Genomic DNA, 25,892 nt, shown 5'->3' on the forward strand with positions numbered 1-25,892 from the left:
ATATATACTATATGTTTGGCTTATAAAAAAATCACTATAAGGCATTTATTTAAGTTATTTCTTTATTTAAATTATTATATTCGTTTTGAATATGAAACATTGTAACATCGAAGCCACCACTCACCGGTGGTCCATAAATATTTTGGTAGTATATAACTTTTTTATTAATAAAAAAATATAACTTTTATTTTAATATTAATAATTAGGATTTTGATTTTCCGATGAAATCTGTATAAGCTTTGACACTTTGAGTAAGTTATGAATTAATATTTGATTTGAGATAAAAAAGAATGATTTCTTCTCAAGATATATTTTATGAAAATCAAACGGAAATCACCCTTACAAACTCAACTTTGTATGTTGAGAATTCAACTACACTCGTTTGAGTATTTCTTTGAGTAATTGTAATATATAGCTAGCGGCGAAAGGAGATAAATATTTAGGTTAACTGCACTCATAAATTTTACCGTGATAACCGGGTGCCACGCATCCATATCGGAGCTTTCATGCTTCTAACCAAAAGACAGATTGTACATCGTGGAGCGATCATCACCTTAAATAATTTGTCCGCTCTCTGTGAATGCTGAACACCACATATTTCAGTATCATTCCATACGTAAGTACTCCTTTGTATATCTAGACTATGCATGCATCTTTCATTGCACATTAGTTAATTTCCTCCTAGATCTATCATCATGGTCATGGAGCTTCACAACCACACCCCTTTCTCTATTTACTTCATTACCTCCATTCTCTTTATTTTCTTCGTGTTCTTCAAATTAGTTCAAAGATCGGATTCCAAAACCTCCTCTACCTGCAAATTGCCCCCAGGACCAAGGACACTACCTCTCATAGGGAACATACACCAGATTGTTGGCTCACTGCCGGTTCATTACTACTTAAAAAATTTGGCAGATAAGTATGGTCCATTAATGCATCTAAAACTAGGAGAGGTGTCCAACATCATAGTCACTTCCCCAGAAATGGCCCAAGAGATTATGAAGACACATGATCTCAACTTCTCTGATAGGCCAGACTTTGTATTGTCTAGAATAGTTTCTTACAACGGTTCTGGCATTGTCTTCAGTCAACATGGAGACTATTGGAGGCAACTAAGAAAGATATGCACAGTAGAGTTACTAACAGCAAAGCGCGTGCAGTCTTTTCGGTCCATAAGAGAAGAGGAGGTGGCAGAACTAGTTAAAAAAATAGCTGCAACTGCAAGTGAAGAAGGGGGGTCCATTTTTAATCTCACCCAGAGCATTTACTCAATGACTTTTGGGATAGCGGCACGAGCGGCTTTTGGTAAAAAGAGCAGATACCAACAAGTGTTCATATCAAACATGCATAAACAATTGATGCTTCTGGGAGGGTTTTCTGTTGCTGATCTCTATCCTTCTAGTAGAGTGTTTCAAATGATGGGGGCGACGGGGAAACTTGAAAAAGTGCATAGAGTGACAGATAGGGTGTTGCAAGACATCATCGACGAGCACAAAAATAGAAACAGAAGCAGCGAGGAGCGTGAAGCAGTGGAAGATCTAGTTGATGTTCTTCTCAAGTTTCAAAAGGAATCGGAATTTCGCTTGACTGATGACAACATTAAAGCCGTCATCCAGGTTAGTAGTATTTGTCTTGTCAAATACGGGAAATACTTACTCTAAGAAATAATTCTGTCAATAATAATAAAATAGATATATAATTCAAACAAATAATTTATTTTGCCTATGTAACCTCAAACCAAAGCGAGAAATTAAATTGTTCGACTTGTAACTTTTTAGATAGAAGATCAAACAATTTATAACTTGGTTGTGTGAAAGAAAATATGCATTCCACTTTAGTTAAACAATATTAATCTATTTGCAGGACATATTCATTGGTGGAGGCGAAACATCATCTTCTGTTGTGGAATGGGGGATGTCAGAATTGATAAGAAACCCGAGGGTGATGGAAGAAGCACAAGCAGAGGTGAGAAGAGTGTATGATAGCAAGGGATATGTGGATGAGACAGAATTGCACCAATTGATATACTTAAAGTCCATCATCAAAGAAACCATGAGGTTACATCCACCTGTGCCATTGTTAGTTCCTAGAGTAAGTAGAGAAAGGTGCCAAATCAATGGATATGAGATACCCTCTAAGACTAGGATCATTATCAATGCTTGGGCAATTGGAAGGAATCCTAAGTATTGGGGTGAAACTGAGAGTTTTAAACCTGAGAGGTTTCTTAATAGCTCCATTGATTTTAGGGGCACAGACTTTGAATTTATCCCATTTGGTGCTGGAAGGAGGATCTGCCCCGGCATTACATTTGCCATACCCAACATTGAGTTGCCACTTGCTCAGTTACTTTACCACTTTGATTGGAAGCTTCCCAATAAAATGAAGAATGAAGAACTTGACATGACGGAGTCAAATGGAATTACTTTACGAAGACAAAATGACCTCTGCTTGATTCCCATTACTCGTCTACCTTAAAATGTATGAACAATTAATGTCATAAACTATTTAAGTTTTATCTTTTACTACTTTCAGCATTTTGTAATTGGACAATGTCTATAACTAAATTTACACACTAATATAATAGTATTCTACGACGCGCATTCAACATCGGTGGTTCCAAAAGGATAGTATCATAGATCACACTGACCTGTCCTTTTCGAAGACCATCTGCAGGACATTTAAGTGCTTCTTTTAGAAGCTGAATAACATGGGAAGAAGATTCAGGATCCAGAGTTGTATCTGCCAACACATATGCTTTTAGAAAGAAAGCTTCAAATGATCTCTGAATCGCAATGGATCTGTCAGCCCGCGCCACTGCTTCTTCACGATAGCCAGTGTCATATAGGATCCATCCTTCATAAATTAGCCTCTCTTGCATTGGGCTAGAATGGTTTCTGGGCAACCGCAAACTGTGCATTGCAGCCTTTTGATAGTTTAATCTGTGAATTTCACAAATGTGAGGAATTATCTTGACATTGTAAAACAGAACTAAATTTGAATACATAAAATAGCTACATTGTAAATGTAACAAGCTAGTCATTGTCAAGCATTCATACTCAAGTCCTAAGGATCCTTGACAATGTGACAATAAACACAGTGAGAATTCAAAGTTAAAGAGGAGATATTTTTAGTTGAGTTGTAGATATACTAACCTCAATGGGAGTAGAGACTGACGAAACTGTAGCACACTCTTTCCAGGCTCATTGTCTAACATCTGATGTATAATAGCCAAAGAACCAATATCATCAACACACGACCATTGTTGGTATAACTGCATCCAGCAATCAGCCTGACACTTTTGCTGAACTTCATAGTTTAGAAGTTGGAGCAAGTATTCCCCTTTGATCTTCCCATGTGAAGTTATGTAATTTGGTTCAATGGTTAGCAGTGCCCTAATATCTCTCATTGCACTGTCATAGTCCTCAAGTGCAACATACAACCAACCTCTCAATTCTAAGCAATCAGGGGAGGGTTTGAATCCAATGAACCTATCTAACTCTATAATCCCTTCCTTTATCTGCTTCTCTTCCACTTTTGCCAGTGCTCTATACTTATATAGAAATGAAAGGGAGGATCCAATTCAGTTGCAACATCTGATTCAAAACTCTTTTCCTTTTCCTTTTCCTTTCCCATGTTGGACTCAGCAAAGCCACCATAGAGCATAGCATTAAAAGGGTCTGAAAGTGAAGCTATCCTGCACCTAACACAACTGATTTCTTCACTCCCAACACAGAACAAAACGTCACTTTCCTCATCTAACAAACACACATTCTCAGTCTCAGTGCAGGTTTTCTGATTTGGCTCTTTCTGACACTAGCAGTGATCACTAACTGAACAAGGACTCAACCCATGTTCCAAATTCTTCTTTGGACACTCAAGAACAAAACCACCACAATCCATTGAACACACACCAACAAGCTCATTATCCCTCAAGTTGAAGCATTAGTGTGGCCACCTATATGTGAGGGAATTGGATGAGGAAGAAAATTCTGAGATGGCTAACGATAATGGTGATATATCTGTGCACACAGCTGAGCACAATACTGCACAATCAACAGGCCTACTGCTCTCTTTGAGCATGTGGTCTGGAGTTTCTAATTATCACTTATTAGACAATGAAGGTTACTGGCATGTATAACAAAAAATTGCTGCACACTTTGATTGACAGTGCTGGCACAATAATTCGGGTGGAAATTGGAGCCAATCCTGGCTTTATCAGTTGCAGAGGCAGATGGAACTAAGCTACACACTCAGTTTGTGTAAAGGATTTCAACCACAGCTTCAACAAGTCACTTTCACTTCTAATGGTATGATCCTTCCTTAGGGATTTTTTTTAATACCAACTTCAAAATCAGTTCTTGCTTTTCTTATTTATAAATAAATTATATATTTACTATTTGATACCCTGCCTATGAATTGAATAGGGAAACTGGAACTACTTTGCAGCAGTTCCAGTTGAGAAGAGAAATTCGAAGCTACAAGCTACTCATTTGGAAAAGCCCAAAGAACTTTATACCAGAGTAGGTCTTTTTATCTTTCTTACTGTCTATGAGAATGAGAGCTATTTTTGCATTTTTGTTGTTACTTCTCAACTTTTGGTCTGTAGTTATATATCTGCTTACAATGTCTCCACTAATCATTTCATTCACTTGATATGCATAGAAAATTATAAAGAAAATCAACTAAAGAAATTTTTACTTAGGAGCCTATAATCCAAAGCACATACCATGCGTCCATGCCCAGCAATAATCAGATGCGACAGGTAAACATTTCTTGGTCATAAACCACCACCACCCCTGAAAAAAAAGATTTTTGGTGGGTGGATTCATGTCAGCTAACTTTCAAAATCTGCTTTGTGTATGTTGGTTGTAGGGGATAGATCTTGACATCCAAAATCCACATTCCTCTTCATTCTTGCTGTATGACCATAGATAGAGAAGTTCCAAGTCTGCATGAAGTACAAGGGTAAAACATGGTTAAATCATTTTCCTCTAATACGCTTTTTGTAGTGCCAATATTTTTGCTTTAAAGTGGGGATTGATCTAGTCATAAGCATTGAAAACAGAGTCATCCTTCTTTCTTTGTAAATAACCAAATATTCATCATCCGATATTGTGTAGCTCATATGAACATCACATAATTGAATGCGATCTTAGCGTCATTTGGGAACAGCTTAAGTACCAGCTTGACTTGGTCCTTGATATGGTATTATAGCTTCTATGAATAAGAGCCTGAGGTATGCTTCTTTTTGATTTTTTAGTTCTATGAATAAGAGCCTGAGGTATGCTTCTTTTTGATTTTTTAGTTCTATGAATAAGAGCCTGAGGTATGCTTCTTTTTAATTTGATTATTTAATAAATAAATGTTTCTTTTTAATTTTTTAGTTTTATTTAATATTTTTTATATGATTTTATTTAATATTTATATATTTCTTAATATTTTTTATTTAATATATTTTACATATATTTTTAGTATTTTTTATTTAATATATTTTTTATATTTAATATTTTATAATTTTTTTACTAATGTTAAAAAATTTGATTTGTTTTGTAAATGAAAAAAGTAATAAAAAATACTTAAATCAAATAATGAAAAACAACATAATATATTAATATAAAATGAATAATACTTATTAAAGAGAAATATAATATATTAATTAGTGTCCTAATTCCTAGGACATTATTTTGTTTTTCATTATTTGATTTAAGTATTTTGCATTATTTTTTCATTTACAAAAAAAATAAATTCTTTAACATTAATATAAAATATAAAAATATTAAATAAAAAATATTCAAAAAATCTATAAAATATTAAGTAAAATCATATAAAAATATATACAAAATATTAAATAAAATTAGAAAAGTAAAAAAATATTAATTTATTAAATAATTAAATTAAAAAAATATTTACAACTTCAAAGTGATAAATGTAAAAAAAAATTATGACTTCAAAAGACATGAATAAAAAAAAATAATTGAAGTCATAAAAAAATTTATGACTTTAGTTAAAAAAAAAGTTATAACACCTATTAAGAATTATCTCAAAAATAAATAATAATTCAAAAATAATCCAATTGATAAATTAGGAAAAAATTACACCCGGAGGGCATTAAAGCCACTAAGATTCTACCTTGATAAGATTGTTGTATTGTTGATGTGAAGGTTAATGTGCCTGTTGAACATTTGCAATTATAGAAGAATATTATTTGAAAAGGCCCTGGGGATGGACACTATTTATTTTCCTTTACCATTTTTTGGTTTCATGTATATAATATAGTTCCATTTTCGGCAATTTGGCAGATGTTACTTCCACCAAAATATGAGTACATATTTGAGATTTTTATAATAACAACTGTAATTTTTAATGTCAATACGCACACGTACCTTACACGAAACAACGATAGTATAAGTGTGCATTGTGATTCAACAAAAAGAAAAAAGAAAAAGTGTAGATCGTGAAAGAACATTAAATTTTCCTTCATTTCCTTTACATGAAAGAACATATATGTTAGCATTATATTTTGTATATGACGAATTGGCAAAGACTTAAGTTTTTATTGGACTGTAATAGAAGTTTAAATTGTGAATATTATTTTTTTTTTTTATGATTCATGGTGCACAACACACGGTTTAAAAAAATTCCGACACCTTAAACTTTTGATGACACAATGTGAGAGCCGTGAGATGCTAAAGCTAAATATGAGTGAAGAGAAGATGAGAATCTCGACTCTCTGATATTATTATATCATATAAAGCATTTATTATATATCTTTCGTATACCCATTGGGGTTCTCTTCCTTCTAAGTATGAAGCGTATTAGATTCAAAAATTACTCAGTGTCCTACCTGTCTCCCACTACCCTATTCTCCTTCCCTCTTGGCTCTCCATCTATAATTAAATTTCTTTATCCAAAGGCGTGTGCTCTCCACACTTCATATATCCTCCTATAACTTTTATTAATATTTCTCTTGCAGCTAGCCATGGCAAACAATGTTCAACCATGTCATGACCTTGATCCTAGAGAAGCCAAAAGCCCTTCAAAGATGTTAAACTTGGACGTGGAAGCACAGTTGAGGGAGGAGGAGAAGGGTTTTGACTATGCGAAGAGGGCACAGTGGCTTAGAGCTGCTGTTTTGGGTGCCAATGATGGGTTGCTCTCAACAGCATCCCTCATGATGGGAGTTGGAGCTGTGAGGAAGGATGTTAAGAGCATGATACTAACTGGGGTGGCAGGGTTGGTGGCTGGAGCATGCAGCATGGCCATTGGAGAGTTTGTTTCTGTTTACTCACAGTATGATATTGAGTTGGCTCAGATGAAAAGAGAGGGAAACATGGATCAGAAGGATAAGTTGCCAAACCCTTATTATGCTGCTTTTGCCTCTGCCCTTGCCTTTGCTGTTGGGGCAGGGGTGCCACTACTTGGTGCTGCCTTTGTCAATAGCTATAAGGCTAGGCTGGCTGTGGTGGCGGCTGTTGTCACCCTTGCTTTGATTGTCTTTGGAGATTTGGGGGCCTTTTTAGGGAAAGCACCCAGGGTTAAGTCCACTTTCAGGGTTTTGATTGGGGGTTGGATGGCCATGGCAATTACTTTTGCTTTAACAAAGCTTGTTGATCATCTTGGACTTGGAGTAGTTTGATTTGATCCTTATGCTCGTGATTTCCATCACCTTTTTCTTTTCTATATGCCTCTGCCTAGCTAGCTATAAGATCTGGTTTTATTAATTTGATTTTTTTTTCTTTCTTTCTTTGGTAATTACAAGTGTATGTTTATGAAATGAGTAATACTGTTTGGTATAAAAAATATACGAATTACTCACCGTGATTTACAGTAAAACACCCTAATTTTTCTTTTTCTTTTTTAACTTCCAATTAACCAATAGAAAATGTGCACATGTATTCGTGTGAAACAGCGGGACTCTGATCGAAATGAGAATTGTGATAATGGTTTCAAGCATACTTCATAAAGATTTATATGGAAACCGGAAAGAGTTGAACATCCACCCCAACTTTGGATAGATAGGAAAGTAAAAGATGTAATAAATCAGGTAATGAGAAAGAAAGGGAGAGATGAGAAGAAAAATAGAAATAGACAAGAAGATGGATGAAAAAATAAGTGATCATAAGCAATTGCAGGTGCTCCAATATTCCTGTTGGAGAAACACATGTATACAGTACGTAGTTTTTCTTTAGGAAGCTATTTCTAGATAATTTTTTCACTCTTGTATGTGATATGAAGTCACAAAATTGATTCCAAACACTTTCTATTTTATATTTTCAAACAGAGAAGCACACTTTAAAGTTAGACATGATTGGCTAAAGAGAAAGGTGAATGGCACAACTAAATAGAAGATAATAATCTGATATTAGTTTCGAGAACCGTCAATTAAACAGAATAACACAGAATAATCATTCCTTTGTTAAAAAAAAAGTTAAAAGTCATTTAACGGTCACCACAAATAGATGTCGTTGTAGAATGAGTTGATGAAGACTCTGATGTGTCCAAGTAGACGAAATATAAGGACATTTCTAATTTGAAATCTTAATCACTTTTTTTTATTAAATCTCATTTTAAAATCTTAAATATTTTTTTTTAAGTTTCATAAGAAATTCACCTTTTTTCTATTTCTTTTTCTCTCTCACAGGCTCTCCCATCACTCACCCTGTCCTCCTTTTCCTTTCTTTTTACTCAATCATGTTCCCCACCACTCACTCTCTTCCTTTCTCTTTCTGCTTTCTCTCATATTTCCGGCCCCTCACCCTCCGTCGCACTACCCACCATTTGCTCCCTTCGCAAACCCCACCACCCTCACCTCCCTCTATCCCAAACCCCTACCCTCACCTTCCTCCGCCGCATGACAAACCCTCATGCTCTCCTCCCTTCAACGTGACCCCCCACACTCTCCTTTCTCCCCTTCTCGACTACCATCTATGTTCTCATCAACAACATGTGAGACAAATTGGGTGTTCATCAATCCAAATTTGTCTTTTTTTTTCAATTTCTTTATTTCATTTTTACTAGTTTTTTTTTTTCATCTCCTTCCTTCCTTTCCTTCTATTTTTTCTCCTTCATAACAGTTGTTACCTGTAAGTCTTTGCTGGATAGGAAGATAAATTTTTTATTTTTTTTGAAACAGTACAAATCTTGGTGGTTTTTATAGAAGAATCAAATTTTCACATGGAATCAGTGTAGATTTGGATGTCAACTCTAATAGTAAATTTTAAGAAGATCAGATTTTAACTTTAAGATCTCCTTCCAAGAATCATTATCCTTATTGAGATGGCCTAAGAGACTAAGAGCATGTCTTCTACTTATGATAATGGTAAAATTTGAGTTAAATTGATAGTTAATTTTAATTAAAAATGATTATAATTTCTTCACTTTAATGTTATTTTTAATGAAATAATGAAGAAATTAATATCATTATAATTTTTTATGAGCAGAAGTAGAAAGAAGAAAATTTCAAGTGTTTTAAAGGAAAATTGATACAAAAACTAGAAGAAAAAAGTCTTAAAGAAAAGTTAAAAATTGGAACATTTCGCTTAGCATACAAGACAAACTCAACACGTTTTCTCACTTAGCAGCTAATTCACGCTTAGCGCGAAGAAGTCCACGAAAAAATACTTAGCGCGAATCCCTCTTTCTATGTTCTTTATCTTTAATGGGAGAAATCTTCTTTCTACGTTCATTATCCCTTTTTTCTTCCTCTATCCATCTCTTTTATTTTATCCACATCAACTCCTAAAGTGTAAAGTCTCTCATGATAATGAGAGGCTAAAATCCTTCTGTTTGGGGCCTAACAACTAACATCCTTGTAATGCAACTTTTTTTACTATCTATTAATGCAATTTTTGTTTCTTTTGCCCTTTTAATTTCAAATCCTTCTTTCTTCTATTCGTTGTAATTTTTTATCTCTTGCTCATAAATTGAGTATTTATCAACGCTAGTACAAATCATCTTTATAAATTCGACATTCGAACTTTTATTTTAACTTTACTACTTTGACAAATTGACACACTTACCAATGAATTAACAATTTAAATTGAGAAAGTTAGAGGACACCTGTCTCTCTTTGATAATAAAATTTACTAAAAAATTGACCGCTCAAAATTATGATCTCTACCGTCAGGTCTATCTCTTTCTCCAATCTCAACTCGTTTTTTCTCTTTCTTCTCTTTATACCTATTTTTCTTTTCTTTATGTTATCTTCTTTTTTCTTTTCTTTTTTTTTTCTTCCTTTTTCTTTTAATCTTTTTATGTTATAGTTGCATGACTATTTATATGTAATAACTATATTGTTTTATTAATTTAATATTAATTTTATTTAATTATATTATTTGATACATTAATTTATTTATTATTAATATTATTATAATTATTAATACTTATAGTATGATGTCAAAACTTATGTATTAAAAATTAATTTAAATATAATTAGTTAATATATTTATTACAAAATAATATTTTCATTCTATGTCTATAATTTTATTTACAAAATTTTTATCAATTAATATTTATATAATAATGTTAAATGTTTTTACAAAGTATATGATGAAATATATTAAAATTAATTTATCAAATATGTATTACATAATAATTTAAAATTTCTTCGTTAATAATATCACAATTAAACTAATTTTAATTTTTTTTTGTTGAAATTATATGTAACATTTAATATAGATAATTCTACTCGAATTAAGTAAAATTATTATGAACTACAAATCTATTTAATACAGTTTGATACTTAAGACTCAACATTTTTTATGATTTAGGTTTAATCATTATGAATTACAAATCTCTTTGTTTAATAATTTTACATACGAAATTTTTGTTTATTAATATTTATAAAATAATGTTATTTTTTACATAAGCATATAATAAATACAACATAACTAATCTAATAAATCTATTTTTATTAAAAAATAATTTAAAATTACTTCTCCAATAATATCCTAAATTAAAGTAGTTTCTATTTTTTTATGATAGAGACCATAAGTATTCTTCACACGAAATAATTTTGCTATGAATATCTAACCAAACTACATGCTTAAGACTCAATAATATTTTTATTTTTAAATCTTATAAAATTACCTTTACTAAAGAATTTTTTTAAATAATTTTATAAATAAATATTTTTTGAATAATATTTATTTTATGAGGTTAAATTTTATACTAAAATTAATTTAAATCTAATTATTTAATATATTTATTGTAAAATATTATTTTTGATTCTATGATTAATAAATATATCAAAATTAATATTTTTATTATAATTTTTTAAAATTATACTTCGTCAATAATATCATAAGTTTTTTATAATTGATATCACATGTATAGAAATCACATAAATGTTGTAATCTTTTCGACATAAACATAAACAAGATGAAGAACTGAGTTGAATTATATTAATAAGATTCTGTTAATTTAGAAATTAATATTATTAATCAAATAATGAATAAATGTACTTGATTTAATTTATAATTTATTTGATCAAATATATAATTATGCAATGATGGACATAATTTAAAATATAATTATTCAAAATTGAAATTAAAATAATTTTATATTAAATTATTTTAAAGAACTTAATTAGTTAATTATGTCTGTCTAATATGAATATTTAAGTTAATAAATAACTATATTTTAAATATGTGTTAAAACGGGAATATTTGGTGCATTCACACGGATACCTTGCTAGTATGAAAGAAAAACGGTATCATTTGTGGCAACTCTTGAGTCTTGATTAATTTAGACATGAGTTTGTAAGGTGATATACCAATTAATTTGAGGAACTTTTTTAATTTTGTTTATGAAAAGCTTTTAATTTTATTTTGAAAAAATAGAGAGTATTTTTGTTAAAGTGTTACTGTATGCATGGACAAGTGATGTCAAATAATGTAAATTCCATATTTTATTTCTGTTATTCCATACTGTAGTGTTGTTTGTTTGTTCTCATCCAATACTTTGTGTGTGATTTTAAGTAACAACTCATATTATAATGTCTTTCCAAATACTACTTGAAATTAATAATACCTAACCTTATAACTTATCATGTTTCTATTTTTAGTGAAAAGTTCCTCTAAATATTACATATTCTGTCCCAACACGGAAATGAAATCAAGTTAGCCTCTTTAATATTTTCCATTTTTAATATTACACTACTTATTTTAAATATTATATTATTTACTTTAATTTTAGATAAAACATTTGATCTTTTAGAGAAAATATTGTTATTTTGAAAACCAGTGAAACTTTTCATTGTGTTTTTTCATTTATGTATGGTTGATTAGTTTCACAAGCTCTAACTTCTCAATTGTTATGTACTCCGAAGAAAAAAGAAATATGCTAAGTGATAACTGATAACTGATTTCTTGTTTTTATCAAGGAATAGGTGAAATGAAAAAATATCGAAAAGCTAGCTAATACTATAAATAAAGTTTTCTATAGTTGCCTTGTAAATATATTATTCTTTGGTGGTGGAGTGTCCGAAGGATAAGTAATGCATTTTCACAAAATAAATAACATGGGAGCCCACAATAAAGTCATCTTTAGTGTTTTTTTGAAAAGTAATGCTAACTTTAAAGATAGTTACTGCTTATAAAACTGCTGAACTGGCTTTTTCTTCTTCATCATTCGGCTACAGTCTATAGGTTACACACGTACCTTTATCAATAACAATATATAAAATGGATATTCTCTTTTAGTGTCCATTTTTACTTAGTCAATTTTATCTGTAAATTAATCAAGAAATTATCAGCTCATGTGTAACCGCAACAACACAACAGAATGCATAGAGTGGATGAACATTTAGTTACAAATTCTTTTGCCAACGATTTTCGAGTTTTCAATTCGCAAATAAAAAATCCACTGGTTTTTGAAGACTCCCTATAACTACTACTATGCACGATAATACATTTCATTCTTTGCGTGAAACTGGTCTCTTCTCTCACTCACACCCTCTTCTTCGTTTCTTTCTGTAAAACTCTCTTTTCCTTAATTTCTTGTTGATGGCGCTTCCTTCTTCATCGTTTTTTTTCTTCTTTCTAATAATATTACATATTTAGATTATGTGTGTGCTTTGGTTGATTGTCTGTTACTTTTTCGGATGTGCATTTCTTAATTTGTAAGTATTGATGCACTGTCAGTTAGCATGTTCTTGGTGAGAGTAAAAATAGAACAATGACCATTGGTGGAGTGAAGATTGATAGGACATTTTCCTTAATTTCATTTTTATTTTTTTACTTAAACTGTTCCCTTGGACATGAATGTATTGCAGATGTTTCTCTTCATTTTATATAATATAAGAATACATTTTCAGTCTGTATTTTCACTATCAAATAATCTTATCTTATTAGTAATATAAATTCTTTAATTTTGTTTGATGGAACCACTGAGCATTAAGGAAGTTTGCTGCTGCTAATGAACATGACACCAGTAAGCCATCAGCATATGAAAATAATGCAGTGAATCAATTTTCATCAGATGCCATAAATTCTATTACTGATAGTAAATACATTGTCCCTCTAAATGTGACATTTTAAATCCATTTTTTTGCTGATTTTTATTTGATAATTTTTTTACTTAATGTAGTTCTACTGTTCATCTGAAATGTAATTTTAATTAGGTTCTTATTTTTAAAATATTTAATTTGGTCCTTTTATTTTTAAAAGTTTTTAATTAAGTTTCTTATTTTTTAAAAAAATTGATTAAATTTAGTAATATTTAAAACTAAATTTGACTGCATTTTTTTAAATGTTTGAAGTTAACAGAATGAAATGAAATGAAATTAAATTCATTCTACATAACATAAAATCTAATTAAACTTTTAAAAATAAAGAAATTTATTTTAAAAAATAAGAAATCTAATTAAATCTATTAAAAATAAATGGATCAAATTGAGCATTATGGAACGAAGAATAATTTATCTAATATTTATAACTTTTTTACATCTATATATATTATTCACATTTTTTATACTATAATATAATAATAAAATAAATTATATAAACTTTAGTCCAATATAAATACAAATGTAGACGTATGTGTTTATGCTGGTATTAATAAAAGTTGTTTCAATTCAATCTCGAAGTCTTAGTTAAGTTGTCGTAGTGGAATGATATATAATTATCGAAAAAAGAGTCTTAAACTTTGGTTCTATTTTCTAATATCCATAATTGATATGATGCAAGCAGTATAACACCTTAAATCTGAATTAGACAAATATTATGCTGTTTTTGTTTTTAAGAAAAAGAGAGAAGTGAGATGCATTTCCCCTTTTTTCCCGCTCTATATTTTAGTTGTATATGTTTTATTTAATGACCATAAAAAATATTGTAATGAATTAAAAAGTAAAATTAAGAAAGAAAGAGGCACAAAAATGTAATTGAAGTATAATTTGACCAAAACTGGCAAATCGGATGCAACCCTAATTGAATCCAAGCAAGCAGGGGAAGTGGGGGTATTATTTGATCAGAAGTACAAAGCTCTTCAAAACCCAAACAACAGCTCCACGGACCACCCCTACTGCTCTGCTCTGCAATGTAAGCCTCCAAGCTTCTCTCTTTCTTTCATTTCTCATCTGCTATATCTATTCTTTTTCTTTGATTATATATGTCCTCGCTTTTCAAATCTAGGGTTTCGAAATTTCGCTGCAATTTTCCTTCTTTTTTATCTAGGCCTTTCCTTTGTTAACCGATTGCAATAATGGGCTATTTAGCGCACGCTTGGTTGCCACAGATTTTGTGTGGATTCGAACGTCATTTGGGGGTTCTCTTTGAATTTGATTGCCACTGATGTTGTTTGTTGCTACCTAATTCGTGATAAATAGTCTATATATTCGGTGTTTGTGTTGAAATGATTGCTCGTGTTTTGATTTACTTTATGTTGTGTGTGGGATAAATTCCTTTTAAAATGATGCTTTGAATGAGTTTTTTGATGGTCGGGTGCTCGATTCAATAAACATAATCTCTTAGGATAGGACCCAGACAAATAGAGTGACTTGACCCCTTTTCATTGGTAAGTTCTCTCTTATCCGTTTCATATACCTGGTTCCCTGCACTTGGTTGCGAAAGCTTTGAGTTTTTTTTTTTTCTTTTCCCTTGTATTAATGGTTTTGCTAGTGCCGATTTAAAGTTGCCACATTAATAATTAATGTGTCACCAATTAGCTTGTCTGCTTATGAAAAGTTTGCCATATATTGGAATTTGGTTGGTTTAATTTTGGTACTTCAATGTAATTGTGGAGTCACGGTCAATAGCTTCTGCTGCCTGCTGAGTTCTTCTGCTTGTGTTATTTTCTTTTTTATGGCATTCTCTCCTATTTATTGCATTTCATTTATGTTTGGATTTTGTCATGATTCTAGGGCCGACGAGGAACCTGTTGATCAGAAGAGATATCTTGAAGAGTCTTGCAAACCAAAATGTGTAAAACCATTACTGGAATACCAGGTGTGCTTTTTTGAAGTGTAGAATAATAAGCTGTATCATTTGAAGATGATATTTATTCTTAATTTAAACACTATTCTTTTATTTTCTGGATTTTAAAATCAGTGATAGACTGTCACTGTAATTGAACTTTACAGTTATTGGCTAATTATATTGTCCCTTTTGGAGTAGTATAATTTATGACATGGTCTACTAATATATATATCTTGAGAATCTATAGTGGGGTATGTATAAGAAAAAAAGGGATGAAGAGAGTACTAGCAAGATTCAAGAAGTGAAGAGAACAAAGAAATGCAATGTAGTGAAGAAAATATTGGAGTTTTCTGGTGTCTTTGGCTTAGGGTATATGATCTTATTATCTGAATGTTTGATAGCTATTGAGTGGGCCTGATAGTGATGAAACTGGATTATTATGTTAAGCTACACAATGATAATCCTTGCTACTTTTCCTTTATTCTGATGTATTTTGCTACTCTCTCATACTCTATGGCGAATGCAACACTTCTGCTGTGTTCTTTACTCTCATACTCTATGGCGAATGCAACACTTCTGCCGTGTTCTTCAGTGTGTATGGGGGGGGGGGGGGGGGTAGATTCTGCTCCACGTTTAGAAAGTTTGTACATAAGTGCTGGTAGCTGGATTGCTAGCATGTGAATAAGGGTCAGTTAGGGTAAACAGCTTCATTAAGAGCTTATTGAATTAGTGCTTATCTGTTAAGTACTTATGTATAACTTGTTTCTACAATTGAAGAGGAAATTGGGTTAAATTGTTTTCATTATCTATGCTGGGGAGCTTGTTTAAATTAGATGAAAACAGCTTATGGACATAATATAATCTATTATTCTATTTTCATAAGCTCTCCCAAACAGCATTGTTAAATAGCCACTATAGCACTATTGCATTGCGGAATTCCTTGCATCTGGGGTCGCAACTCTGTTTACTATTGCAACTGCTATGGGTGTCGAGGTTGTGGCATGCATCCTGAATCCTCTTGTAATCTCTTGCACAAGTACTTGTCACAAGATAAGTCTAAATACGCTGTAAATAAGCTCTTCTATACGAACCCTAAGTATTTGTCACATAATTATGGGAGAGTTGACACAAAACTACAAAAGGAACTTAATAAGAAGCAAGGCCTCAAAATTACAGCTTTGAGGACTTGGGGTTAGGGTGAAGATCTTTAGGCTCATTTTTTTTTATTGAAAAAAGTAAAAGATTACATGAGTGGGGGCTTCCCTCTTTTTTTTTAATCGGCTCCCCTCTTTGTAGTAGAGAACTAGTGCTCATTTATCTTTTGTGGCACCTTAGATTTTGACTTGTTAGTTGAATAGATAGTTGACACCCTGAGTGAGTGATAAATTGTCAAATTTTTGTTATGCCTTAATTTTTTATTTCTTCAAATTAAGTTCTTGCTTGGCCGAGAAAAGTAATTGTTTGAATTGCTACAGGCGTGCATTAAAAGGATACATGGTGATGATTCTGGGCAGAAACACTGCACTGGACAATATTTTGATTATTGGTCTTGTATTGACAAATGTGTAAGTATTATTTTTTAGTTAGTAAATAAGCATCGAGTCATTTGGTTTGCTTGTGTATAACATCATAATCCTGTAATGCAGGTTGCACCGAAGCTATTCACCAAACTGAAGTAATGGAGAAGGATTTGATGGCTTATTATCGTTGCATTCTGTTCTGTTTTCATTCCCAGATAACTTCGTCTAAACATTCAATGTTATAATAACCAAACTATATGTCCTGTATGGATAATATTGTGTTTACTGTGAAGTTTTGAGCCTATGGAGACCTTAGATTATGATTTAATAAGAACATTATGCCAAATTTCAACTTCCGAGATTTGGGAGGACGTATTTTGGATGGATCCAACGTTGTTATTGGGTTTTGAAATAAGTTCTCAAGTGTGGATTTTTTTATTTATTTTCTGTTTACTTGGCTGGCTAAAAACGTAGCCCTGCACCATAAGATAGTCCTCCAAATACATCTACTTGAAACAAACTATAGGTGGCATTTCAGAGATTCTTGAGTGCCTCATTAATTATTATTGTTTCAGGAAATGGCCAATTTAGTCATTGAAATTGTATTTTGCTATCACATCAGTACTTGAAATTAAGAATAATTCACTTCAGTCCTTAATTTTTTTAGGATTTTATTTAAGTTCCTAAATTAATTTTTTTATTTTTATTTTGATCTCTAGTCCAGGCACTCAGTCATAATAATAAAATATGTTTAGGGACTAAAATAGACAAAAAGAATTAATTTTAGGGACTTGAATGAAAGACTTGAATATCTTTTTGATACACCTCTCTCTCTCTATCCTCTCTCTCTATATATGTATATAGTTTATTACCTAAAAATTATTTTTTAATTATTTTACTACCTAATATTTTTAAAATTTTATTTTTGGTACCTACATTAGTCTAAGTTTATTAAGTGATAATATAATATTTTATTAGTCTTTCACATTATTAGTTAATTTATGATGTAATATTTTGTTAGTTTATCACATTAATATTACTTAACAGATCAAAAAAGTGTGAAAGTATGATGTAGTAAACTGAAAAGTGATATATTACAGTTATAAAAAATATATTTAAGTCTAAATGAAACTTAAAAAATTTAAGGAAAATTTTATGTGGAGCAAAATATAGAAAACATGTTTATGGTGTCTTAAAAGGTTTTGTTTCATGGAAACACGTTTGTGTGTATTCAGTTTATCACTTAAAACAATGCAAATGTCTCTGTTGTGTATTTTGCTCCAAAGAATTGCATTTCTGTAGGGTATTTTTGGAATTTCAAACATATTAGTTGAGATTGTGGGAATATCAATTTTCTGTTGGGAATAACAGTTTCCAAAATTTAATATCCCAACCTACATTTGCTGGGCTGCGGGCCGAAGAAGTGATCTCATGATTTCTAATGCATTTCCATCCTAATTTTTAATACAAAAATTCCATAATTGTTAATTAAAATTTTCTATTATCAATTTGTTCATGGTTTCAAAATGTATTTGCCTAAAGAAAATCATGAAATAATAAGCACTCTTATAAGTCTGTTGCCTTCGCAAGAATAACTTAGGTTGGAGAACGCTTATTAACATTTGTTGAATTTTAAAAACCGTGGTAAAAATGTCTCAATATCTCAATAATACCACTACACATATAAGTTATAGAATGAAGTGCCTATGGGTTAAGACAAATATATGATCATAAGTTCTAATTAAGATTTTCTGGTCTCTATATTTGCTTTATCTTTGACTTAAAACTAAGGAAACGAAATAAATCAGAGCATCTCCTACGCAAGCCTTCTTTTTGCAAATTTTCATCCTTTTGTTTTAGCTTTACTTTGGTTACAATTACTTTCAACGGGGAAACCAAACAGTATGTTAATAACAGGCCAAGTAATGGGCAAAAACAATAATAATAGAGGCAAGGGAATATTGACAGCAAAGACGATTCTAAATGTTATTAATTGCATCAAAATCCTGATAGAACATAGTGACGTAACTGCATAAACACTCCAAAAACCAACTACAGCAGTAAACTCTAGATGGGATGCTGCAATTACTTGTGCAAAGCACAAAGGCAATTCTTTTCACCTACATCTGATGATATACAGTAAGGTTGATCCTTTCCATCTTGAAACCAGGTAGCACGCTTGTCCAGAAGCTCGTTCAGAAAATCATCAAGCTTCTCAATAGTGATGTTTGGCATCACCACCACATGTGCGATATTCCCTTTGCATGCTAACTGCCACTTGCGTATAAATTCCTCATCATGTGGCCTCTCAAACACAACCGTGCTGCTCAGTTCATTAAGCATTGCACCAATCCCAGCCTCAACAAGGCGGCCTTTGAAGTAGTGGGCATTTCGCAAGCATTTCTGTACTTCTTTCTGAAAACCTCTATATCCTTTCCGATTCAAGGTATACCAAAGGAATATGGGAGCATGGCCATTCCGACTACCCATGATCGTGGCATCCCTAGAAGCAAGGTATTCCACATCCCTGGCAAGAGCATTTACATACTCCAATCTTGTTATCTGCACACCACAAGGCATGGGACACCCTACAAATTTGTGGCCAGAAACACTAACACTGCCAATAGGCTTCTTAAAAGTAACTTTTGGAGCCTGAAAGCAAATAATATAGAATATGGTGAGGTTCACATAATTACAGGAATAGCTCTCAATTTTTCTTGTTTTAGCAACTACTCAGATAAACTGTCCAAAACATAAGATGGGTTGGCCAAGTAGCCTGAAATTTTAATCTTGTCCATTTTTAAATATAACCGGTTTAGAACAAAATGAACATTCCCAGTCTGAAAATGAAAGGAAAAAAAATGGTGCAGTTTCATGGGTATGTAAATAATCAATGACAATCATGTTTATACATTATATAAAGTGGGTTGATCAACAAACTTTAAAGCATACATGTTTCTACTATCATTTAAAAATTATGACTTTATACCAGGAGTGAAAAATGCATGATAAAATGAGCCACCATAAAATAGAAACGTTATGCATGGAAGAACCAAAATGATGTTCACTAATACAAAGTTTACATCAAAGTTTTCTAATAGAACAAATGAAGATAGCGGATGAAAATTTCATCATTATGGTAACATTTGCACATACTAGTTTCACGAAAGGCATCATGAGACCAAACAAAGCCCCATCACAATGGATGTAGAATCTGTCATGTGAAAATCCAGCTTCTTCAAGTTTCTTTATGACCAGATCAAGATCATCCACAGCCCCTTTCACAGTTGTACCTGCAATTGTCTCAGTTGGATGAGCCAGAATCAACAAAGTGAAGAGGAGGGGAGACATGGGATGGGAGAGAGAGAAACAATGATGAAGAAACTTGCCTATGTTCACATTTATAATTGCTGGCTTATCCTGGTGACTAAGAAGCTTGGCCTTGAAATCATCACAATCAATTTCCCCAGACCAAAGAGTATCAACCTTCTCACATTCCATTCTATACATTCGAGCAGCTTTAAACACAGAATAATGTGACTCCCGTGAGGCATACAAAATCCCATCTGGAAAGACCTCTCTCCTGCTCATGTCATATATAACCATATTAGATATTCTTTACAAGCTTAACAAATTTTGAAGTTAAACTAGATAAGATTAGCTGAAACTAACCCAACTAGGATGCCATGGAGATTGCCTTCTGTACCACAGTTTGTTATATAGCCCCAGTACTCATTTTTCTCCAGTTCCCACAATCGGGCAAACCAATCCAAAACACCAACTTCAAACTGCCGGGAGTGGACACCATAGTTGCTTTCAATAAATGGATCTCCAAGGTTGTTTATGGAAAAGTGCTGAAGTTGCGTGAGTGCACCATAATCGAAATCCAAATTATAGGGGTAGCCTGGAATAAATTTTTCATAAATTAAGTACGAGGTAGACTTAACTCCAGAGGTTAGTCAAAGAAGTATATTGGCATCAAAAGTTATGCAAAATCCTAATAAAATTATTTCCTTAATGTATCCTTTTGTGTGCTCAGTGCACCAAGGCAATATCCAAGAGAATTTGGAAACATCATAGAGGAAGTTATAAATTCATTCTGAGCAGAAGATAAGAAATAATAAACAAGGGCAGAGTCTATTAAAAGAGTTTAATGCTTTTCTTGGTGCAACATTGAGACTTCAAAATCAGGTGCTATTCAGCTTCAGAAGAAGCTAGATTAGTTAGTAATGAAGGCACATAATGTCAAAGTATCAAACACTGCAATTTCATGCAGACACAATCAAGCCTCCTTCCTAAAACTTAGAAATCATAGATTATCCTCCCCAGTATAAAATGATGAGGGAAATAAAACTATGTGAGTGAATGACCATCCAACTAAATTGATATGCATCCATGAACCTTGAAACACTGAGAATCGTTTATCCAAGTATCTCTCACAATTTGAAAACCCAGGATTTGAATTTATGTCCATGCATAGAAAGCTCCTACATTGTATTGATTCATCCTAAGATTTTAGTTCAATTCAAATTTGATGGGATGCAAGTTCATGACGACCATCAGGGGTTTTGGAATGTCAAATTTTGGAACCATCAGGTAAGTCCAGATTTCAGGACACACATTAGGCGTTTGGTAGAGATGATACTAATTCTAAGGTGTTTTCATGGTTATGCTAATTACCACTAAAATTGTAGTACAGAAGTTGTTTTTTATGGACTAGCATATTGTGAGCTGTAGCATATTTTAATGGGTGAAAACAGAATCCCATACTGTATTCTTTGTTATATATATATTTTAATGTTTTTACATTAGATTTGTGAAACATTTTTGACCCTGAATAATACAGGTAGGTTAAATGTGTCCCACAAAGTTATGACAAAAACTTGATGGGATTTCCACTAGAGATAAAAGTGGAACATAAGCCAATCAGAGGATGACAGGGAAGTAGGTGAGCTAAGAATGAAGTACAAGTACAGTGCCAATTGGTGAGCGCTGGTGCTGGGTTAGGTTGACACCACCAATGGAGCTAACTGACTTTGCCGTGTGTCAATTGTCTAGTCATAAATCACAGTGCCAAATCTCTCATATGAATTAAGCAAAATCCCAAGGGAAAAAAATAAAAGCAGTATAATGATCTGAATAATTTGGTTGGTTTCCCCAATAGAACGTAACATAAATGTAGTCAAGAAAGCAATAAGATCAAAAGAGCAAATATTGTCAAACCTAAATGGTGCTTTGTCCTTTCAGTCAAGGCTCTTTTGTATCTGGCCAACACACTTGCCATATGAGCTTCCCGGTCCCCAGTGATCTCGTCATCTGCCTCGGGCTCTGTGACTTCTAGACATGTGGTATGAACATTTCTTCCCAGTACTATTTCTCTTTTTTCTTTTCCTTTATTGATCTGCGCCTCCTCCTTCAGAATGCCATTGTCTACAACTGCAGAAGGCACGGGATCTATGATTACAGCTGTTGCATCAAAGTCCTCAGGCAACGGTTCAACTGCTCCGTTGATTCTCAAACCCTCATTCAAAGCGTCAACACTTCCAACCATTTTGTTACGAGCAACACGAGAACACCTGACATAAATGGATTGCAGGAGTGAATTATAAAAAATGAAACCCAGCCACCCTCTCAGTTCCTTTCCTAGTATATTTAAGGAGCACAATACATAACAAATAAATTTTCCACTTTAAATCAAATACTTGGCGTGCAAGCAAGACTGCGCAAAAGGAAACAGCACCTTGACCGGAAACAACACTTCATACACAGATCTATTAATTTTCCTTGAAATCCATATTCTAAAAAGAATAAATTATACAGGCCACCATAGGGAACTCAGCCACCGGAAACAGAACAAAGATCAAGGTTAAAATGCTCAACTTCCAGAACCATAGCAGTGAGTATTCATTCCTCAAGCACATTGAAAAATATCAACGCGTTTTTGCGATATTTTATGCATTCACAGAATCACAGCATATATGAATCACATGCATATGCATAAAATATACAAATTCAGAGAACCGCGACCTAAGCAATGAGATGCAGCAAAATCCAGAATCACGGAAAGAAGAATGGGATAGGTACGATGGTTAATGCATCTAGTAGGAGCTGGAGCATGGTTGAAAGATGATAGATCTGAAAGAAGAGAAACTAACCACAAGGAAAGAGAGAAGCGGCGAAAGAATCGGCCTCTGAGATGCAATAAAACGGGGCAAAGAGGCTGACGCAACTCAACTTGCCTCCTTATATAGCTGCCTTCATCAGATTCCCTCACGCGCTTCAACTGACACGCATGTCATTCTGTCATGTCCAACGCCGCAGTCCCCACAAAGATTTCAGAATCTACAAAACTCTCTGTTAGAATCTCTTTCCCTTTTTTTTTTCCTTCTTAAAAAATAATACTACTATAATAAAGTGTTGAACTATACTTTTACTTTTTTGATTTTGAAAATTATTTAATAGTATTATTTTAAAAATAAATAATTTTCAGCGGTGTGAGAAAAGAAGATGTGATGATGTCGAAAATAATAAGTATACATGCAAAGATAAAAGACAAATAATTTGATATGGTTGAGAGAGAGAAATTTTTTGCTTAGTTATGAGTTGAAAAGTAGAGGGTGAAATATACATCTAAATAAGAGAAAAAGAACACATTAAAAATGACACATAATTGAGAAAATGAAGAGACGGTAAGTAAGACAAACAAAATGGATTAACCTATCAACCCAGCCCACTATTGAGGAGAATAGCATTGGAATTAATCTACAACTCCATTTTTCTCTAATACACCTTTCTTCTTCTTCTTTTTCTTTTTTTAAAAAAAATATTTTTTTCTAAACTATCCTCACTTCTTTCTTATGGTATAACCTTTTCCACTATTTTCTTTATCAAGATGAAAATTTCAAATTCTACTCTTCTCATCATACCAAACTTCTTGAGTTTCATAATACTTCTCATCAATGACTAAAACATCATTGGATAACATAAAAAATCTAGAATTGACACATGCCTCATCTAGGTATTGTGCCATGTAATCTAATCCCTAAAAGGTAGAAGCTTTGACATGCTCCTTCTCCATCAAAGGTTGCACACATGCCTTGGCTTTCTCCAAAACCACCCATATTCATTCTCATATTTTGCTATTTGTTTAACATCCTAACATGCTTCTAATGAGAAAGGCACATGAATAAATCACATACATATTGAAATGAAAGAATCTAGAGATTTTGTTAATGTGGAATTATACAATTGATGGTAGCTTAAAAGGAGTTTATTAATACTATAATTATCAATAAAATACATCTACTTCTTAATAATTTATCACTTAAAAATTTTATCGTTAAATATGTTTGACTTAAAATAATTTTAGATTAAATGACCTTTTGATTATAAGATTGTTTTGTGAGATAAGCATTCATTTAGAAAACTTATAATTACATCGAGAAGAAAGAAGCCAACCTTAGATTCTATTATGTAGCACAATTCATTTATTAAATGGACTATTGCCAAAACCTCTTGGACTAAAAGGTTTCAATAAGTGTCATAGTGTTGTTGTCTGTTATAAAAAGAGTAATAAAATTGAATTTTAAACACAAATACATTTTTTTAAAAAAAACGACTCTGACAAATGTTCTTTGAAGGAGCTAGTAATATAGAATAGCACATTGGGGCATATAATTAAGCAATTTATTATGTCCTGAACAAGCCATGACACTTGTTACGGTAGCTATTATCACTTTCCATTACCATGCAGAGTATGAATAAATTATGTTATAGGTTATTTTGGCCACATATTGGATAGAACATGTTATTGTTCGACCGTATATTGGTTATATTGGGATTATATTGTTGTATTAGTTTTGTTTAATTTAAACTTTAAAGTATGATTTATTTATAATTCAACCACTAAAAGTACTTGTTTGGAATTAAAACTCAAGTTAGACTAAGGCATCACAACCACAATTTTCTATCTGCATAAAATTTATTTTTTGCATGATCACATATTGAATGCTAACTACAACTTAGAGTTCTCTCGTTCTTTTAATTTTTGCTTAAGAGTGTCACAAACATTCCACTCTGCCACCCATCTCAATCATCCAATAGATTTTCAATTACTAAACTATTATCCTCTTTCAAAATAGATCTTCACCTCGTGTTCAGTGTTTAAATAGCAGAAATAACCATTACATTTTATAGTTTTAGGGTGTGGCGCTTGTTTTAGAGAATAGAAATGAAAATGATAAAAATAAAAGATAAATTTTGAAATTAAAATAAAATGTAAAATATATAAATCCCACAAAAAATGTAAAATTTGCATCAACTATTCTTTCTCTTCGTTCTAAAATACAATCTTAATTTAGTCTTTGTTTATGTTATTTTGGTCCCTGATCAGGTGTTCCAAATATTAAACCCATATTAACGTGACGTTGACGCATACTAGGTGGACTCAACTGATAAATTTGAAATCAATATTTTATTTTTAACATCTAAGGACTTAATTAGTGATTTACTGCATTAGTTTTTTTTATTTTACCCCATGGAAGCAATATACTAATATAGTTTTTTTTAAAACTTAAAAGTGGTACTCACAATGTTAGCGGGTAGCATCTGATTGAGCATTTCATTTGAGGGGTCCCATCCCATACGAGCGAAACTTTGACGCCCAATGCGACGACGAACCCCAAATCTCCAAAATGTGGAAACCCTAAACATTTCATCTCCCAAATAAAAAACTTCAATCTAAACAATCCGGCGATGAAGCTCCTAGAATCCAAGAAAAGAGCAGAGTCACGGCCAGAGTCGTCGGAAAACCCTTCAGACACCGATCCCCCGCACAAGAAAACTAGGGATTTGCCAAACTTGACCGAATGCCACGCCTGTGGCTTCAAGGTTGACGTCTGCACAGGTAAGAACAGACTCCGAACCCTCTATAGCGAATGGCGTGTGGTTCTTCTCTGCA

General features: G+C 32.4%; 5 protein-coding genes across 5 annotated transcripts; 3 read left to right on the plus strand and 2 right to left on the minus strand.

Moving 5' to 3' along the window:
- Positions 1 to 680: 680 nt before the first annotated feature.
- On the plus strand, positions 681 to 2,528 carry CYP71D10 (cytochrome P450 CYP71D10). Its single transcript, NM_001249236.2, has 2 exons — positions 681 to 1,616; positions 1,864 to 2,528. Exons 1-2 carry the CDS (start codon positions 696 to 698, stop codon positions 2,473 to 2,475), a joined length of 1,533 nt encoding a protein of 510 aa, NP_001236165.1. The 5' UTR covers positions 681 to 695; the 3' UTR covers positions 2,476 to 2,528.
- A 44-nt stretch (positions 2,529 to 2,572) lies between these two features.
- On the minus strand, positions 2,573 to 4,403 carry LOC102662515 (ethylene-overproduction protein 1). The gene is made up of 2 exons (XM_014768344.3): positions 3,153 to 4,403; positions 2,573 to 2,939 (listed from the first exon to the last, which is right to left on the minus strand). Exons 1-2 carry the CDS (start codon positions 3,404 to 3,406, stop codon positions 2,573 to 2,575), a joined length of 621 nt encoding a protein of 206 aa, XP_014623830.1. The 5' UTR covers positions 3,407 to 4,403.
- LOC100811713 (vacuolar iron transporter homolog 4) lies at positions 4,174 to 8,081 on the plus strand. Its single transcript, XM_041009875.1, has 5 exons — positions 4,174 to 4,307; positions 4,425 to 4,520; positions 4,663 to 4,762; positions 4,873 to 4,965; positions 6,974 to 8,081. Exon 5 carries the CDS (start codon positions 6,980 to 6,982, stop codon positions 7,634 to 7,636), a length of 657 nt encoding a protein of 218 aa, XP_040865809.1. The 5' UTR covers positions 4,174 to 4,307; positions 4,425 to 4,520; positions 4,663 to 4,762; positions 4,873 to 4,965; positions 6,974 to 6,979; the 3' UTR covers positions 7,637 to 8,081.
- Positions 8,082 to 14,368: 6,287 nt separating this feature from the next.
- Positions 14,369 to 17,348, plus strand: LOC100500486 (cytochrome b-c1 complex subunit 6-1, mitochondrial). Its single transcript, XM_003547538.3, has 4 exons — positions 14,369 to 14,537; positions 15,359 to 15,443; positions 16,889 to 16,978; positions 17,060 to 17,348. Coding segments are annotated over exons 1-4 (210 nt in total). The 5' UTR covers positions 14,369 to 14,535; the 3' UTR covers positions 17,093 to 17,348.
- Positions 17,349 to 18,894: 1,546 nt separating this feature from the next.
- Positions 18,895 to 23,301, minus strand: LOC100785163 (serine decarboxylase 1). Its single transcript, XM_003547539.4, has 6 exons — positions 23,089 to 23,301; positions 22,157 to 22,509; positions 20,606 to 20,837; positions 20,323 to 20,516; positions 20,090 to 20,226; positions 18,895 to 19,585 (listed from the first exon to the last, which is right to left on the minus strand). The coding sequence occupies exons 2-6, from the start codon at positions 22,482 to 22,484 to the stop codon at positions 19,019 to 19,021; spliced, it is 1,458 nt and encodes a 485-aa protein (XP_003547587.1). The 5' UTR covers positions 22,485 to 22,509; positions 23,089 to 23,301; the 3' UTR covers positions 18,895 to 19,018.
- Between the last annotated feature and the right edge of the window lie 2,591 nt (positions 23,302 to 25,892).

The sequence above is a fragment of the Glycine max genome, chromosome 15 (genome assembly GCF_000004515.6).
Source record: "Glycine max cultivar Williams 82 chromosome 15, Glycine_max_v4.0, whole genome shotgun sequence".
Taxonomy (NCBI): Eukaryota; Viridiplantae; Streptophyta; class Magnoliopsida; order Fabales; family Fabaceae; genus Glycine; species Glycine max.